Raw genomic sequence first — 19,739 nt, forward strand, 5'->3', positions numbered from 1 at the left:
GCCCTGTACTGAGCTTGTTTTTCAAGGTCTTCTGATGGAGTACGTTCAGTTGAATCTCTGCATATAGTACTGGGATTTTCAGGGATTTTCCTTGGCAGCTGCCAAAATGGTAATTCCCCAATGACACCACTGCTGAGGAAGATTGCAAATGATGTGAACTCTTTGCATAGTAATGCACTAACACTCCTATAGATACACAACTGATTGTACTCTGACAGTAACCCATATGCAGCAGTTCTCAGCATCGCTGGCTCAGCAAGTAGGCTGAGGGTTAACAGCTTACAAATGAGAAGAATGAGGCAGTGATGTGGGATGACTGATGGGAGAGCCAGTCTGAGAGGGAACCGAGTGGTTTAGCCTGGAGAGTCAGTGCTAAAGCTGGGGAATCTTCACTGCTGCCTTCTGACTTCCCTAGGGGTGGTATAGAGAAGGCTGAGCCAGATGCACAGCGACAGGATGGGAGGCTAGATACAAGTGGCATGTAGCAAGGAGAATTCCGATCAGACACTCAGAAAAAGTTCTTCACGTGAAGGATGGGCGAAGCCTGAAAGTGGTTGCCTTGGCAAATTTTGGACTCCCCAACCTTGTAGGTACTCAAGGCTTGACAGGGTCCAGAGCAGTTGGTCTTGCTTTGCAGTTAGCTCTGCTTTGAGGAGGGAGTTGGAGGGGATGACGTTCAGAGGTCTCCTCCAGCCTCGTTTGTTGTATTGTTCTATGAGAAGCCAACTTGATTATAGTGCTTTGTGAGGAGGCAAGCTTGCACTTACTCTCAGTTGACTTCAGGTTTACTTCTGTGTTTGAACAAGCTCAAGGTGTTGAGTGAATGAGACCTAGAATGCATTTTAACCAGCAGGATATTTCTATTTATCCAAGCCTGAGATTGAGGGACTTCTCTGATCACCTCTTAATCAGATCTCTGACAGGACTGTGTAGCACTAATTCCAGGACAAGGGTGTGTTGAAACACCTCAGAGCAAGCCTTGCACAGCCTAGTTCTGGTCTGCTCCCGACAGGTAGAAATGCACTGTAGAAATGAACAAGGGGATCTCAGTTGATTAGGATGTTAAGGTCTCTTTTTTTTTTTTTTTTTTTTTTCTGAATGCTTAATATTACTGTCCTGAAGATTTGACTGGTGTGCAGGTCAGAGAAAAGAAAGTGGGAGGGCCTGGGAGTCTGCTAAAAATTGTGTGCTATCTGAATTTCTTTCAGCTCAGCTAGGAAAGTGTGGAGGAAGGAGGAGGTGTCATGTTGTGCTAGTCTTTCCCAGTTTGTGTTGCATTCAGTGTTGTTTGACATGCTTTCCATCTGAGATGATAACCATGTTGTACAACTGAGTTTTGATATTTACTGTAAGGATAACGTTCATTTTTCAAAATAGGTCTTCACAAATACACAGCAAATGTATGTGCATTGTCTTTGAGAGAAAGGAAAAACAGGGAAGGATTATTGTTCTCAGATAATTCTTAGTAGCAGCAAGGCAGATGAGAAGTTTAGTAAGTGATTCTGCATTATAGTATATATTCTATATAGATATATATATTCTTTTTAGCTTCTGTAAATTCAGTGGCAGAGCTCCTGAAATGGAGCTAGTAACTTCTTACAGTTCAGAAATGAAGTTCTGTAACTGGAATATTCAATGTTTATATGTTTTAGTGTAAAAACAATAAATAATTTCATAGTATAAACAATTGCATGTTGTGTGTAGTAGCAAAAATATCATGGACAAACGGGCTACTTGAAAAGCTAGGTACTTGTCCTAATAAAAGTACTTATTTGTATTGTCCAGATAGCTTTTTGGTTATATAGTGAAAATGTGGTGTTAACAAGCTATTTTTATATGGGAATTCTTCATCATAGAATTATAGAATGGTTTGGGTTGAAAGGGACCATACAGATGCTCTAGTTCCAGCCTGGCTACCGTGGGATACCTTGATGGAGATAATAGTTCATGTGCTGTGTTGCTTATTGCTGTTTTCATGTGTATCAAGTGTTTTCTTATTTCTTTTGTTTCCCCTTCCTCCCCCAGGAGATGAGGGAGACCCTAAATCAAGGGCTGTTCCAATGGAGGAGGAGGAAGATGATGATGATGACGATCCTGAGAATAGGTATGATTCCATCCATAAGGACTTAAAAAAGATTATAACACACCCTAGGCGTGGGCGCAAACCGGCGCAACGGAAGAGCAAGCAGGTTGTAAAAACCAGGACTGCCTGCCTTGTAAAGACTCGCTCACAGGCTTCCCGCAAGTTTGAACAAGGGGCCAGAAAACAGAGGCCAAAATCCAGAAATGCAAAGAAAGTATTTAGAAGTGTTAGCTAACACACCTTGCATAGGGTGTGTTATAAACGCACTGCAGCACTGTCCATTTTATGTTCCCATTGAAAAACGTGGGTTTTGTGACAAGTGTTTTCATTCAGGCAGGTCTAAAACCTACTTCTGACAAATGTGAATTTCAGCTAGTGAGTAGATCTGTGCAATATGCAGTGCTGAGATCTTTACAGATTGCACTTGGTTATTGCTTTTGCCTACTTTAGCTTTTTTTATTTGAAACGTCTTTTCTCAATAAAGAGAAAACTGTGGAGAAAGCAGTATTACAAATACTTTCAGCTGTTAATTAAAATGAGTTTTTAATCCATTAAAGAAAAACTGAAGTCACTAATGTGTTAGCTAAGGACCTGATTCTACAAGCACTTGTGCATAGGGTATCAAAGAGACTAAGTATGCATATAAATTTTTAGTCTTGCATAAGTGTTCTCAAATTTGTGGCTTATGTATTGCTTCAGTTTGAGTTCAATAAAAACAAATCTATGTAAGATATAGTTAGTTTATTAAGACATGTCATATTTTATCATTGTAGTTATCAAAATTAGCCTGGCTAGAAAATGTAAAAGCTTCATTTCCTAACGAGTGAATGCACAACATAAAGTATTGATCAGTTACGAGCTAGAGTTTGATTTTTGAACTTACTGTAGTTAGACTAAAGAGCTGTTCAACAAATTTTTATACAGTATTTCAGAAACTGATTTTTTTTGCCATATAGCATGTATGGGACCAGCTTTGTAGCTTTGCACAATTGCTGATGGAGTCTTTTTCTGCTTCTGAGCCTTACTAGTTTAGAACACGGTATCTGTTTCACAGAGTTGTATCTTTTGGTATATGGCTGAAGTAAATTTTAAAAACACTGGTTTATATCCTTTACGGACCTCAGTTTGGCATCAAAATGGTGCTGATGATGTAGTTTCAGTCATCAAATTTAATCAATTTAACTTTTAAAGAAAGATGCTCTTTAGGGTCTTGACAGCACAGGGTCATAAGCAGAACGTGTAAGCAATGGTAATACAAGTTTTTTTTAAATGATGCTTTAATTTCAGTCCTGTTTTGATTTTTTTTTTTCTTTTTTTGCTTGTTTCTGAAGTGTTTCTGGTGGATAACTAAGCCAATACACTTTGTCAAAGTTCAGTGTTCACAGTACAAATGTTACTGAAAGACCTTCACCATTAGTTTAAGAGTTAACCCAACTGATAATGAACAAATCAGTAATACCAAATTAGGTTCTAAAAATCAGTTTCTGTAATTTCCTTTAAAGCTGAATATTTGTTTAAGTTTATATTTAGGGAATATTTTGACTATATATTTATGATACGGGGAGGTATTTTGTCAATAAACAGTTTTGTCAACCTTCAGACATGTTAACTGGTAACTGCAGTCTAATTTTACATTCAGCATGCGATGTACTTAGCACCAAAATCAGAGAGATAAAATGTAAAAAGATGGAACAAATTTCCAGAAGTTAAAAGCTTGTTTTTCTGTTTACTCAACACAAAGTGTTTAAATAGTTTACCTACTATTCAGATAAGTTGCCTATTTTCTTCCAGGCCAAAGAGGGTATGTAGTACCTACTGGGTATTTGTAGCGTGGGAGCTTTCATGTTTGCAAGTCTCTAGTTTAGATGTTCTGTTATTTGCATACCTTTGGATGTGCATGACATGAATATTAATAGTCTTGAAATCATTTTTGCCAAAATGCAATATCCAAGTGGGTCATAATATGACAGACAGTGCTGTATGCTTTCATCTTATGTTGTGTAATGATCTATTACTGGTCCTTCTGATCTTTTAAATGGTACTGTTTAATATGTTTGCAGTAGTTTTGTTTATTAAGAAGTAAATAGTGTATTTAATGCAGAATGCCTTTAAGTATTTGATGGATGCAATAAATTTTTGTAAAACATTTTTCTTGTCCAAGCATTTAATTTAATACAACTCTGACAGCTTGAAAATCAGACTGTTTCAACAAAGACAGTACAGTGTTTAGAAGAAGGTGTTTGGCAGTTTTGACTTTTTTAAAACATGTATGACATTCCATCCAAACATTCATCTCCCAAAATATGTTTTAAATGGATCTAAATTTTCAGTAATGTACCAGCAGCCCATTTAATGCAGGAATGCTCTAGTTGAAAGAAAGGTGGCTTTTATTAGCCACGTGATGGGGCTTTTTTTCTTTTTTGTCCTCAAAGGCTTATTTTGGGCAACTTTATTTCTACATATAATTAGTAGGTATTTATGAACACTACGTGTGAGTTGATATCTAATTGGTAATAATAATACATCACATTCAAATAATATTTTAAACTTTTAAAAAGAAAATTATTTTACAGTGTAGCATTGTCTCATCAAGGTTCTTGACAAGCTACGAGTCCATCGTATTGGCACTCTAAAATTCATAAACAAGAATGGTGCAAATTATCCTGTGGGCTTAAACTCCACGTCACGAGAGGCTGCACCTACTATTTCATTTTTGCTGAAATGTCTGAAGGGTAATTTAAGGTAGTCCTGTGCTGTGAATAAGCAACTCCTAGGTAACTTCCTATTTGCCTCTTGTTTTCAAATGGTATTTTCCTTTATTGTAAGTTAGAAAATACATGGTAACCAATTCATTTATAAACTTGTGTTTTCAGTATCATTCTTACAAAAGTGTAGTGTATTTAAATAATTATTTATATAAAATTGAGCACACATACTTTTATTCTAGAGATGGTTTATATGTCCTGGTGGGATTATAGCCCCCTTTATGGCACTGCATAAAATGTCCTTCTTACAAATCTTACATTATGTTTAGATAAAAACAGAGTGGGTCTAGGCAACAGGATGGCAGTAGCACTGTGGCAGAAATGAATACAAAGCAGGGGTTGCTGGAGGTTGCACAGCTCTGTGCTTTTTCTTATTTAATGTTCTTTGTCGTGTTCAAATCTGGTTGGCCAAGAATATGTTCTAAATCCTTGACACAAGTAAATATTACAATATCTTTTGTTTTCTATGGGTGTCTCTGGGGAGAATGGGAAGGGAGGAGTTTTCACACTACCATGACTTTATTTTTCTTGGTACTTGCCAGTTTGATGTTCCTGCAAATGTTACATCAAGAGCATTCCGTTTCCTTGCTTGGAAACCCGGTCACTTTAAATGGTTTTACATCTTAAAATAGAAATGTGCTATATTGTTCTGAGTGACATATTTTAACTTGAAAACAAATTCCAAGAGTTCAGTACTCAATTTCTTCTGTATCATTTAAGCCATGTGTTACATCAGTCATTTTTTCAGATGCATTTACAAGGGTTAATCTCTTTGGTTCTAATATTGCTTACACGTTTAATTCTAATCAGTTTTGTGGTTACATTAAAAGTAGGAATCTTTTAAATTCTGAACATGTCTGAACAATGTGTTCCAATTTTTGCCCAACATCATACCAGCATTGAAGAGAATGCAGGTGTTTTTGCTAAGCAAACAGTTCCATTTCCATTTGATCCAAAGGGGTTGAATCTTTATCCTAGCTAAAAATATGCATCTCAGAGTATAAAAGCATTAACTTTTTAATCAAGATTATGATAATTAATTAGAAACTAATAAACCTGCCCAGTTGGAAGAGGTCAAGATGACTGGTGGTTATGAGGATGATCAGTAGGTAAAGAGCAGCATCTTTTGTTTATGCACACTCTATTTTATGCATGGTTTTTTTTGGTGGATGATGCATTTGCAGTTAATTTTTTTCTTAAACATTTCACGGAAGTAAAGAGCAAATAAAAATGTCCATCTTGTTAAGAACCAAAGTCGATCTTTGTTTAAAAATAAATGATTTTTTAAAGGTGACTTATATGAAAGGTAAGTATCATTATCCACATTCAAAGTTTGTTAATTTTGCTAATACAATTGAGCATGACATGAAGTTAGGCAGAGGCAGTGTTACTAGGCAGTACTTTCAGGATTTTGTCTGAAAATTTTGCAATTCTTTTTAGCTTTGCTGCTTTTTATCTTCTAGCCAAAAAAAAAAAAAAAAAGCTTTGGTGATATTCTTGTTGGTTTTTAAATGAGAAAATTGATCAAACTGATTCTGTCTCCATTTCCTGGAGTAGGATTCGGTGTTGATAGTTTATGTGAAAAGCTTTCTAAAAAAGCCAACCGGTGGCATTTCAAGCAATTTCAACAGAAAGTTCTTCAAACCATTAAAAGATGGAAGAAACATAGTCTTAATTTCTTACATACACACGTTGTGATGATTATTTTAAAAATAAAAAGGCAGTCCCTTTTCCAAATCCTCTGGAAGGACCTAATGCAAAAACTTTCAGAAGCGGATGTTACTTATCTATGGACTTCAGTAAGTGTTCATAGGGTTTACAGTGTGATCTGTTGATATATTGCAGAATTACAAGCTTACCAAGAATGTTGCATTGTAAAGTTTTAATCAACTATTTCAATTACTTCTTTGCAAGCCATTCCTACAAAAAGGAGGGGGAGGCAGAGAGGGGTGTTTTGGATGCTGGATGGTTAGTGACTCATTAAGCAATCTCAAATGGCTTTGTGCTGTTTACTAAACCATTTTACTTCCATCTTTTAATAACAACTAAGTATACATGAGCCGTAAAATCATTCCAGAGAATATTCTACTAAGCTAAAAACAGAAAATACCGTTAGAAGTGTATGTAAGGATGCCTTGGGAAAACTCCCTTTGAAGGTTTTTGTTCTAGGGATGTGCTACATGTTGCAAAATGAAATACAAAATTCTTTAAAACTGATTTTATTGTCCTCCCATAACAGTAACAACTTTAATTTTCTAATGCCTAAGAAGCTGTATTTAAGAGATCGTTGTTCCTCCAGCAGCTCCAAGTGAAGCCTTGATGGTGGCTGAGTTTCATGGGTTTGAAATGGTTGTTTGGACTGGCACCAACTTTCCCATTGTGAACAGTGTGCATGCAGTATACATTAATTCTCCTGAAAGTTAAGACAGACCAGTTCTAACCTAGGGGAAAAAAAAAAAAAATCATTTAACATTGATAACCACAGAATGAAAATTATAATATTTCTAATATTAATACGGGGAAGTCCTGCTTTCATTCTTTCAGGACTTTTCCCTCTGGAAGGAAGTGTTCTCAGATAAGTCCACTGTTTTCCTGTGTGTTTGATACATCATTTCGTATTTTCCCTTGGATGTATATTCACACAGATTTTTTTTGGTTTGTTTTTTGTTTTTTAATGCTGCAAGAGCACATAAAGAAACCATTTTTCCATAGTAACTTCTTGCATATTAGCGGAAAACGTTCTTGTGCTGAGATGAATGAAACTGTGGGGAGCTGAGCAGTTTGTGGAACAGGAAATAAGATGATTATTTTCCTTGAAATTCAGGTCCCGTAATGTTTGATAAATCTCTTTCGTGTCATGTATAATTAATTTTTTGCTATTTTTACTGTAAGGCAAGTGCTTGTAGTTACATGAGGGATTCAGTGTGTTTTTCCCCCCCCAGGCACTTATTAGATGTTCATCTTCAGACATCATGAGTTGCATCCATTACTGCAGCATCTCTTTTGCAATAGAGTTGTCCTACACTTAGTATGGTAACCCAACTGAAGGGTAATTACATAGATGTAGGGTAATATATATGTTTTAAAACCTGTGAATTAATGCATATCGCAGCAATCCTTTGTGCTTAAAACGTGCATTCCGTGCTGCATTGTTTTTAAAACTAGGGCTGTTTAATGGTGTAAATTCAGTGCCTCGGGAAACGAAGGCATTTGAATCCCATTGATGTGAATCAATCAAGAATGATAACTTGACAGGGGGAAATGATTTGAGTAGTAAGATTTGATCTTCACCTTCTTGTTACGATTAGAATTCACATAGGTGCCTGTCCCAGCAGAGATCACAAGAGATGAGAATGGAAAAAATAGAGCAAATAGACCATGAATACAATGAAATGTTTGTTTCTACGCTTTATAACTATCTGCAGCCTTACCGTGAAGTACTTAACTTTTAACAAGCATGATACAGATCTGCTTTCTAAAAGCAAGTTAACGCAATGTATTTATTTAACCTGAGTTTTTGCTTTTATATCCTGTCTTATCACAGTGACTTTTCATCATATGTTTTTTTGTTCAGCTTTCAAACCTTTTTGTGAAGTTCTGAATGGTATAGGATTACATTTATCGTTCATAGATTTGCTTGAACAATGGAATACATAGTTTTTTCTGTTTTACTTCAAAGAATTGCCAAGAAAATGCTTTTAGAAGAAATCAAAGCCAATCTTTCCTCTGATGAGGATGCATCTTCAGATGAAGAGTCGGATGAAGGAAAAAAGAAAACTGGAAAACAAAATGAAAACACAGCAGATGATGGTGAGCACCAAACGCATCTGGAAAAAAAGTGGTGCTGTAGTGCCTGTCATAATTTCAAAGGTCACTTGAGAAATTATTAAAATGTTTTCAATTTTCAACAACAAAAACCTGATGTCGCTTTCTGGTAGACAAATAAATAAAAGACAGTGCACATGATCGTGAGGATTATCATCCCTTTTGTGGTTCTGAAAGTGGTTTTATTTATTTTTGTTTGTTTGTTTTTTGTGGGTTGTTTTTTTTTAATAGTCTTGTTTTATAGCCAATTAAGAAATTCTGTGGGTTTGTGAGGAATATTCTGTGAAGAACAGTAAGATATGCAAATATACAGGAGTGATTTGGCTAACAGATATAGTCATTGCAACAGACACTTCAGTGCTCAGGCAGTGTAAAATATGGTTTGAGGGAACAACTGTATGTTGTTGTCTGTATCTTCCTGGAAAAGCAGAGAAATTAACCTAAATTAATTCTGATGTGAATTCTTGGCAAATTTAAGAAAAAAATGACCACTGTGCATGTTGTACTGACTCTTATCTCCGACAGAAGAGAATGAAAAGGAGGAGGATAATTCTGAATCAGATTCAGAGGAAGAAGACTCAAAGAAGCCCAGATACAGACACAGACTGCTGAGGCACAAGCTGACAGTGAGTGATGGAGAATCTGGTGAAGAAAAAAAGGGGAAACCTAAAGACACAAAAGAGGGGAAGCGCAGAAATAGAAGGAAAGGTACACAATCCAAATGTTTCTGTCAAAAAAGTATTTCTATAAAATAACCCCAAAGCATGTCAAAATGTAGATCTGAAAGTCTTAATTTTTAATCTTTGTATAAGCTTCCTTGTGTATTAAATCTGAATTAATTTTTCTGTTTGATAAACAGTTTTATTTAAAACGTTAAATGTGCATGCAGCAGGTTACAGCTCTTTACTACTGTATCCTTGGAATTGGATTAATCCTGTTGAGTCTTACGATAATAATCTTTAATAACAGAGTGAAACCCAGTAGGCCTCACTTGTGAAAATCAATCTTGCCTTGTATGTGATTTCTCCTTTCCTTGGATTGTTAATAGGCCCTTGTGTCACCTGCTTTAAATGTTGTGAGCTTTAGCTGACACCAGATGGCACTGTGAAGGGATGCCTGCCTTAGCTTTCTCATTTTCCTCCTTGCATGCAAGAGCAAAGAATTTGTTAACCCCTAACATTTTGAGTCAGTTCTAAACTTGCTATGCCTGAAGAAACTTCAAGCCATAAACACAGTAATATAATTGCCCACCTTGTTAGTAAACTGTTCGTCTGTGTTATGTGTGAAGTGTGATTATAAAATGACATCTGAAACATTTGAAAGGAAAGCTTCTATTTAACTAAAAATCATCTTTTTTTCCTAAGTTCAGCGCTGTTCCCCATTATGTTCTGTCCTCTTTACTCATGGTCTCTGAAGCTTTCCAATACAATTCTGTTTGCTTATAAATCATGCTTAGATATTTTCATGCAAAAAAAACCTAGTCTTGTTGGCCTAATAGGCTATCAGGACTCAGCTTTTCTGCTCTGTACCCCTTATATTGCTGATGCTGCTTCTTGGTATGTTGAATGGGTCCAGTACTGTCTGAAGTGAACTTCTACAGTGCTTGTTGACCTCAAATACTTTGTATGATTAGAAAATGTCATGTTGCTTCCTTTGCAATAATATTCAACATGAAATCATACTTCATTTTTAAAGTGAGCAGCGATGATTCAAATGAATCAGAGTTTCATGAATCAGCTGTTAGTGAAGAAGTCAGCGAGTCTGAAGATGAACAGCGTCCAAGAACAAGGTATAAATAAAACTTCGCTCTTCTTACCTCGTCTTTGGGTTTTGGCTTTATTTTTCAGCCCTGCTGTCTAGGCAGTGAGACAGTAAAACGTGAAGACTTGTGGTAACTTTGGAGACATTGGATCAGTCCTTAAAACCTTTGATTCTTCTTGTATATGATTTTGTTATCTGCTGATTACATTTGCAGCAGATGTGAGAATTTTGCATTTGCACCACAGCATGTGGTACATGGCAATTTGATAAGCCGGTAGGAAAAATGTAGCAAAACAAACAGCGTTTTTGTGCCAATTATGTCATTTGGGGAATGGTGGGTTGCAGTAGCAAACTGATATTTAATGAATCTGACCTTCTTCAGAGTTGTCTGGAATAGTCTGTTATTGTGTGTGTCCAGTGAGATGAGGGGGAGGAGAGGATTTGGAAGTAAAACCCCGACTGCACAAAAGAACTATATGTTCTGTTGATTAGCAGTGTAGTTCATGTAATTTTTTTTATCATTGTTTGTCAATGAGGCAATCTATTATTATTGTTTGTCAGTAAGACTGCCTTTATTATAGATCTGCCAAGAAAGCTGAAGCAGAAGAAAATCAGCGCAGTTACAAACAGAAAAAGAAACGGAGGCGTATAAAGGTTCAAGAGGATTCTTCAAGTGAAAACAACAACAAGGTACTGTATTGTGTTTCAAATTAATAAATGGGAAAAGGAGTTCCTGTTTTGTATGCTAATTGTTCAGGGATGTAGGTATCTCAAACTGCTCTGTACAAAGCACAGTAAAAAGTTAAAACTTTTCTCAATGTTAACTGTTAAAATTTGTAAAGTAGCACTGCTATGGGCAAAAACATCACATTTCTTGTTTCCTTGTTTAGCTGTTAATTTGGAAACAAAAAGCAAAACAAATTCTAAGTAAATGGAATTTTAAGAAATTAAATATAGAAGATGACACAAAGTAGGTTAAGATTTTTCTAGTAATAAGGTTTCTTTTCCTGTGTAGGGTAGGTGCTGGCTTATCTAGCAGCACTAAATCAGAAGAACAGTTCTTTACTAAGTCATTATTTGATACTATATGATAACAGTACCTTCAGTACTGCTTTTGCGCAGCTGCGTTTATCTTTAATATTGCAGAATACATTATAGTTAAGGTGCCACTTCTGTTGTCATGCTGACTACCCATTTTAAAAAACAAACAAACAAAAATCAGTATCTTTTTTCCTATGAACTAAACTACCAGTGTGTATTGAAATTACTGAGAGCTTATCTGAAAATCAAGGATTTCGTGGTCTGTGTCGTAATTCTCTTGTTAATACTTTAATTTGTAATAGAGTAATTCTGAGGATGAAGAAAATGACGATTCAAAATCTCCTGGAAAAGGCAGAAAGAAAATAAGGAAGATAATTAAAGATGATAAGCTTAGAACAGAAACACAAAATGCACTTAAAGAGGAAGAAGAAAGAAGAAAACGGATAGCAGAAAGAGAACGGGAGAGAGAGAAGTTGAGAGAGGTATGTTCTGTTTTCATTGCAAAATGGTAGGAAGTTGAATTGCTGATGGCATATAAGATGTCATATTTCTACCTCAGTTTAGTTTGATAAGTAATTTTTAAAGTACTTATATGTAGTCTTGTAAGCCATAAGTTTAGTTTGTAGTTTGCAGGTAACATTTTATTTAAGCCTACTGAGATATTTAAAAAGCTGTTCCAGTTGCGTATTTCTTTGCTTTTCCATGGGAAAAAGAAATCCCCCAAAGCAAGCTGATGATGCATGGTAAAGGATTAAAGGTTTCTCTTTACTTAAGTAATGACATCCGTTTTTGCTAAAGCTAGCGTTTGTCAAATGCTTGGCATTATTCACTTGTAAAGTATTCCTATGATGTACTGTTTCTGCTTATAGGTGATAGAGATAGAAGATGCTTCACCTCTGAAATGTCCCATTACAACTAAGCTGGTTTTAGATGAAGATGAAGAAACAAAAGAACCATTAGTGCAGGTTCACAGGAGTATAGTTACCAGACTGAAACCACACCAAGTGGATGGTAAGAAGAGATTTAAAACTTTTTTTTTTCTAATTTTATTTTTATTTACACTGGCACAGTGTTATGTATGATCTGAAATAGAATCATAAGAAAAACTCCTTGGCAGGCAAATACCAAAGCATTGTGTTTAATGTTCTATTTTGGAAGATCTGAACAAATGAGATCACGAATAAATACATAGTTCTCTTTTGCAAGCAAAGAGTCGTAGATATTTCAAGTTGGAAGAGTCTTTAGGATCATACAGCTCTCTGCACTGAGGCAGAATCAAATATAAGTTAACCATCCTGCTCAGGAGTATCTGTTTGATTTTCACAGAATCACAGAACTGTAGGGGTTGGAAGGGACCTCGAAAGATCATTGGGTCCAACCCCCCAATTTTATAGTTTTCAGTGTTGATTTAAAAATCTCACAGTATTTTCCTGGCTTTCTCATCCAGAATCTTTTTTCTGATACTTGATATGACTTGACTGCAGCTTAACCCAACTTCTTTTCGTTTTCTACTTTTAGTGAAGAAGGAGAAGAGAATGACCAATCATAGCTTTCTTCATGGCTCATTCTGTTCTTCTAAATTCTAGAAAGTTCATAAAATATCTTTCCATTTTAGTAAGAATCTTCTGGGCTTATTTCAGCTCTTAACGGGAGGTGCCCTGAACCAGACACAATAGTTGAATTGAAGCTTCATCTGTACTGAGTATAGCATTGTAGAATACAATTCCCCAGTAAATACATGGCTTAAAAGAAGAAATCACCCAGCAGACCTTCATATTAACGCATGTTGTTATTAGGATTATATTTTCTCTTCCTTTTCAGCTGTCATAGTTCTTATTTGAATTTTCTTTCTTTAAGCATAGAGATTTACATCTGATCTGTCTCGACAGAATTTCTTTTTGCAGATTACCAAGATCATTTGCCACTGCTGTTCTATTTCCTCTATTTTGCCTGCCCCCAAGGTTGAAGCCATCTGCAGGCTGCACAGTAATACTCTTTAATCCAGTTGCCACATCTTTAGTGAAAACTGTGAATATAATTGATTTCAAGACAAAGCTCATCTCTCATGCTATCCATCTGACAGAAATTAATAGTTACCCTGAGCACTGCTTTTTCTAAGATTTATCATGATCTTACAGTGACTGCTCTTAGCAGGTGAACTTTAATAAAATGGATGATTAATAAATAATTTTTCAACATTTTTTTTCAGGTGTTCAGTTCATGTGGGATTGCTGTTGTGAATCTGTTAAAAAGACAAAGACGTCTCCTGGTTCAGGATGCATTCTTGCTCACTGTATGGGTCTGGGGAAAACATTACAGGTAAGGAACAAAAGTCTTAGTGTTTTCTGGTCTGTAGCTTGCTCTCAAATCTGATCCAGCAAAAGGCAATTTTAATGACTTTCAGAACATAGTAAAATGTACTAGGCTGTGACTTGATGAGGGTTACCGGAGAAAAGGATTTGTAAAAAGATTTTCATAAAGAAGTTGTGTTTGGTAGTATGTAGGTGTGCAAGTTCTGATAAGCACTTGTGCTTCCTCCACTTAAAAAAATAACAATTACCTTATTTAGTTTCAGATTTGATAGTCACTTAAAAACTCATATGTAATTGTAAATGATGTGTAGCTCACTCCCAACCCAGAATAACAAAATGCAGCTGGTAGGAAACAGTTTCAGAAACCTCTGTTTCTAAGCCAATTTAATAACCTTAAGCAGATTTTACTCTTTACTGTCTTCTTCATTCTTCTTCATTCATGTGTTGCCCTATAAATTTTTTCTTTTCCTCAGTGGTTTTTGGATTTTGGATTTTTTGCATTGATAAAGTAGATGTTTATCTGTTCATTGGGTTCTGCTTTTTTTGTTTTATGCCAGGATTTTACTGTCTAAACTTAGATGCTTGTGCTATAACATAAACAATGTTTTGTTATAATTTAGACTCTTCTGCATTGGAGGAGGGGAACACTGGTTTGTTCTCTGTTTTTTTTTTTTTTTTTTTTTTTTTTTTTCAGTAATCTGTTGTGTTTTTGTTTTTTTCCAGTAATCTTTTGTATTTACATTCTTATTTCTGGGTGGTTGTGCATCACAAACATATAAGACCAGGAGCTTTCATTGCCATAGCAGTAAAAAGATACGATACGCTTTAAAGCCTTTTTTTGCTTCTTTATTTGTTTTCTTTGGCTTTAGAGTTCTTCGCTTTCTCAGATCTTCAGGGTCAAGCCTTCAATATCATTTTAGTGTGTTTCTTCTCCTTTATACCGCTGAAGACTGCTTCTTAAAACTCTTTAAAACAGAATACTGTCACATTTCTTTAAAAAGATTTCCATTTTGTTACAATTGGCTTTTCTGCCTTATTAAAAGTTGCACAGTGAACAGCTTCCCATTTCTATTACATCTTTAAAACCTGAAGCTCAATCCTCATCTTAAAAATGTTTCTTTTGAAACTGATCACCCAAGCAGCTGTTGTAAAACAGCACTCGTAGCTCTTTTTCTTGAGTCTCTTAGAAGATGCTTATGCCCTCTGTCAGCTTACTTTGACCTTCAAAAGGAAGAAAAGATACAGAACTGTTTTCTTGAATACCCCGCATCTCGGTATTCATGCTGCTACTTTTTCAGGGGAACTGAGAGTGTTGAATTCCTTTTCTTTTTGCTTGTACTTTCCCAAGTATCTGTCTTCATGAATTTTGGCTTTGCATTTAGCCGTGTTTAGCATCACTATGAGCAGAGAACTGGGGCAAGTTGCTCGTCTTGCTGCCGTGTTGCCCAGTCTGTTCCCAAGAATTCCTTTAGCAGAAGTCACTTGACAGAAGAACTTTTCCCTTTTATTTTGGGGAGGAGAAATGGAAAATCTAGAGAGCTCTCAAAAATAAAGGAGGATAACAGTCTTATCAGTGCTTAAAAAGGCTGAAATCTTGCATCGAAAGGTGGAAAAGATGGTGCCTTTAGGTGGTGTCATCACTTGCCTTCAAAAAGGAAACTGTTTAATGCCTCTTGACCTGCAGGAAGCTGACCATTAGTGTGTATATCCAAAAAAAGTCTGCCATTTACTCTTTGTCTAAGATCACTGCTGATAAAAAGCAGGGCCGCTGTGGACTCGTTGTCATTGGCTTCATTGATGCTGTTTCCTCACTTACGGAGAAGGGACATACTCCTAGGTCTACCAGGACAACTGGCTGCTGAAACAAGTCGTTGTGAACATTTTTGATCTTTAGCTTGAGGTGAATCATTAGAAATCTAATTTGCTACTTCTGTGGACACAGGAGATGATCAGAATTGACTTCAGCTTGGGTTCAATCAGGGCCTTCCTCCACCAGGAGCAGTCCTTAGCTGTAAAGTCGCTTGACAGGAGATCTGCCAGGTGCCTCTGGTGAGTCTGAGTCTAGCTGATGTAGCAGCCAGCGCTTGTACAGCACTTCATTCCGAATTCCCTCTTCAAATGCTCCGAGTCTGGATGCACTTCAGTCGTTCCTTGGAGTGCAGTCTCTTTGGCGTGGTGATGATGGTTCTCAAAGAGGTTGTTTTCTTCCTACAGTGAGGATGGGATCCTCAAAGCGTCTGTGAGGAAATGCCATTTCACTGGCCTCTTCTGTCTTGGTCAGTTGTGGTGAAAGCTTCCCCCATTGGATTGGGAAGCCCTCTCACCTGACCTGAAGGCTCCAGATCTGTTCATACCTGGAGAGGTCAGTATACCCACGTCCTGGAATTCCGTGCTCTATGAAAGATGTCTCCACGTTTTTGTGCCGCAGCTGGATTCATCCGCAGGTGACAACAGCCAGCGTTACAACCTTGGTAGGGTAGTAACTTAGCAAACCAGACGCTGTACAGTGCTGTTGACAGCTGGTCTTGGACACCTTTATGTTTGGCTTATGAGGCTTGTCAGTAGTTTTTATTGGCCTTACTAGGTGGTGTTTGGTGTAGTCAGCACATGTGGACACTGCTAGACCATAGGCTTGGCTAGACTTGATGTCCTCCTTTGTTAGAGTCTGGAGATGTGTTCCAAGACAAAATCTTTGGAGAGGTATCCCCAAATCTAGCAGGGGGTATCTGTCGTTTTTTGCTGGCGTTTGCTGTGCCTTACTGGGTCAGATGCTTCCTGCTGCTTGTGTCTTTCCTCTAATCCAGTCTTCAGAGTGGATTCTTCCATTTCTGCGTCTGCAATTGAGCCTTCACGATTCTTCAGTTCAGCAAGTGGAGTGGCATAGGAAATACCTAATCCTGCCCTCCTCTGATCTAGTTGAGATAAATTTTATTTCAGACTTGCTGATCCTGAAAATCTTCTTTCATGATCGAGGAATTGCAGGATGCAGTCACGGAGCGCTTAGTTGGCTCCCTCAGATTCTTTAGATTCCTGGGATTCCTTTGTAAAGAAGTGAATCAGAGAAAGTTTAGCTTTGTTTTTCTTTAGCGTTGTTTGTTTGTCTGGTTTGTTTTTTTGAGTAATACGAAGCCGTAGATGAATAGAGAAACTGCGGTCATTCCCTGGATGCCTCTGTATTCTGCTTAGGTAAAACAAGCTGCAGTCTTGATTGTGAAGCACAGCACATGGGCAGTACAGTGCGTGTGGTTTGGTTTCTTGTTTTTGTTTTTTTAGAACTCCAGCTGCAGCATACCTCTTTGCTTTGTTGGTGGAAGCTGAGGCAGGAGACCTCACCTCTTAAAACAATCCAGAATCCCACAGAAGAGAATTTTCATACGTACCTTGAAGAGTGTATTTTTACATGCCTAATTCTGATTTACACATTATGGTTCCTCAGGAGTTAGATCCCAGCTTTTCCTGGAGATTTGCAAAGTAGTGCAGAAGTGTAGAGCTTTTCATTGTGGCAGTGGAACCCGGATTACTTTGTACATTTATACTTGATATACTTTAAACTTCAGTTAATAGCTTGAAATGTTTCATCCTGGAAGATATTTTTATATGTGATTGCGATCATGACACAGTGGCTGCATTGTGACTTTTTGATAATCAAATGTTTTTCTGGATCCTGTTTGTAGCTAAATAATCTTTTCTATTTTCCCTTACATGGTGGTTTGCCAATCCTCCCACTGCACTCAATAATGCCGTTTGTTGTTTAGCTCTTAATAGGACTTTTCTGAGGAGTCTTCATGAGGAGTTTCTTTCTGCATCTGAACATAAGATGCTTTTGTGTTGATAGCAAAACCACTAGCAATTAATTCTGGTATTGGAGCATCTAAAAACAGTTTGGTGCCCAGTGCTCAAAACTTAGTCATGCAGTTTAAAATTACTTTGATGCAGTGTATTGAATCAGGCTTGTGAGATAAAAGGTTCTGATCCAGAAAGAAATTCCTGGGAGTTGTATGGCTGTGGGTTACAGGGCAGCCTTCACCATTAAATGGCAGCGTGAGAGCTGGGGCTGTTCCGGGATCTCTGGCTGCACTGCTCCTGACTCTTCACGTACTACCTCCAGTCCTGGTTTTATTTGCTATTGCTCAAAAACAGGCAGCCCAACAGAAATACTCTTGAATGGCAGGAAAAGAGTTAGTTGTGTTTTTTTTTCCAAGCCTCAAGAAGGTATTATCACACGTAGGATATACCCAGGCTGGCTTTAGGGTGAATATCAGGAAGCATTTCAATAACCTGCTTCACAGCTCATTTGCAAGAGCAAAACCTGGGTTTGAATCCTGAAAAAAAAAAATAAATCCCATGCAGAATTTGCCAGTATGTTGGGGAAAAAAACAAACAAACAAACATCATGGAAAACATAATTTAAGACTGAAGGTCACTTTCAAGACCTTTGACACAGTTATTAAGTCCATAGAGGTGAATTTATTTAAGGTTTGGGGTTACTATTGGGGAAGGCTTACAAATTAATAGAAATTCTTAGTTTATGAAAATGATTGATGAAATGTAAAGGGAGATTTACGATTCAACTATACAATTAGTTCAGCTATACAATGTTAAACTATATCACTATATGAGGGATTTAAGCAGCTGTGCAACCCAAATTAATAATCAAATGAATCATATGAATCATATAAAATGAAATGAATCAAATGAATAAATATATGAAATCAAAATACACATGTATTGAATTTTAAGCATCAAGTTGTTTAACAAACAGAAAAAGTATGTGTGAGTAAGATTGCGGTTGGTAAGTTTTATATGTGAACGAATATGTACCTGTGTGTTCCTTTCCTGTCCTTCAGTGCTCGGCATTTAGTTTGGCATTTTGTTTGTTGTTCCTCTTGCAGGTAGTAAGTTTTCTTCACACAGTCTTGCTTTGTGACAAGCTGGATTTCCGGACGGCTCTGGTAGTGTGTCCGCTGAACACTGCCTTGAACTGGTTGAATGAGTTTGAAAAATGGCAAGAAGGTTTAGAAGATGATGAGAAATTAGAGGTATTATAAAGCTTAAAAAGATTTCTTAAAAATGAAATAACTGAATGATTTGCATAATTGGGAAGCTCCACTACTCAAAATACAGGCTAAGGAATGCACTTTGTTTGAAAAATCCCTAGCATTAATATCCCTTAAGGTATTTAAGTTACACCACTACTTTGGAATTTTCAGAGGAACTGAAGCATTTTTTTTTCCTATTTGAAAGGTCTGTGAACTAGCGACTGTGAAACGCCCCCAAGAGAGAAGCTATATGCTCCAGCGTTGGCAAGATGAGGGAGGTGTGATGATCATAGGCTATGAGATGTATCGCAATCTTGCACAAGGCAGGAATGTGAAGAGTAGAAAACTTAAAGAAATATTTAATAAAGCTTTAGTTGATCCAGGTAAGTGGGAAATTACCGAAGGTATGCATTATAAGTAATGAATTTTTATGTTTGAGAATATGAGCTAAGTAATCATGGAAATGGCAGTCTGTTGGGCAGATGATTTTAAACAGTAAGATTGGCAAGATTTATCACAATTTTTTTTCCCTTTGCTGAATTACAGAAGTGGTTTTTCAGAAGCTGCACAGTGCTTTTGTAAATAGCCTGTCTGTAAGGGTGTTTTGTCCAATATGGAAATGGCCACAGGAACACATGCTGGAAACTTTTTCTCATGGGTATTTTTTTTTGCAAGCATTGCTTTCTTTGCATGGGAATTTCAAGTGTGAATTGATGGTTATTGTAATCTGCAATTTTATTACAGCCACAAACTACTTGATCTTCGCTAGAATTCTACACGTACAGGAGCAACTACACACAAAGAATAGTTGAAAACACATACCTCAGAACTGTGAAGAAATGAGTATTAATTAAGTGCTAATTAGTTGATAGCAGATAAAGCACTTTTTCGTATTTTTTTCCAGTCTCTGAAA

At 36.8% G+C, this 19,739-nt stretch overlaps 1 protein-coding gene across 4 annotated transcripts in view; it reads left to right on the plus strand.

Annotated features, from left to right (window-relative positions):
• Positions 1–19,739, plus strand: part of ATRX (ATRX chromatin remodeler) — an 85,091-nt gene that overhangs the window by 28,861 nt on the left and 36,491 nt on the right. For all 4 annotated transcript variants that reach the window (XM_032196114.1, XM_032196117.1, XM_032196115.1 and 1 more), the window contains 10 exons: positions 2,026–2,104; positions 8,528–8,658; positions 9,199–9,381; positions 10,369–10,462; positions 11,016–11,124; positions 11,778–11,957; positions 12,345–12,486; positions 13,685–13,794; positions 18,680–18,826; positions 19,032–19,209. In XM_032196114.1, coding sequence (XP_032052005.1) covers positions 2,026–2,104; positions 8,528–8,658; positions 9,199–9,381; positions 10,369–10,462; positions 11,016–11,124; positions 11,778–11,957; positions 12,345–12,486; positions 13,685–13,794; positions 18,680–18,826; positions 19,032–19,209 — 1,353 coding nt within the window. The remainder of the gene's footprint in view (positions 1–2,025; positions 2,105–8,527; positions 8,659–9,198; positions 9,382–10,368; positions 10,463–11,015; positions 11,125–11,777; positions 11,958–12,344; positions 12,487–13,684; positions 13,795–18,679; positions 18,827–19,031; positions 19,210–19,739) is intronic.

This window comes from Aythya fuligula, chromosome 13 (genome assembly GCF_009819795.1).
Source record: "Aythya fuligula isolate bAytFul2 chromosome 13, bAytFul2.pri, whole genome shotgun sequence".
Lineage (NCBI taxonomy): Eukaryota > Metazoa > Chordata > Aves > Anseriformes > Anatidae > Aythya > Aythya fuligula.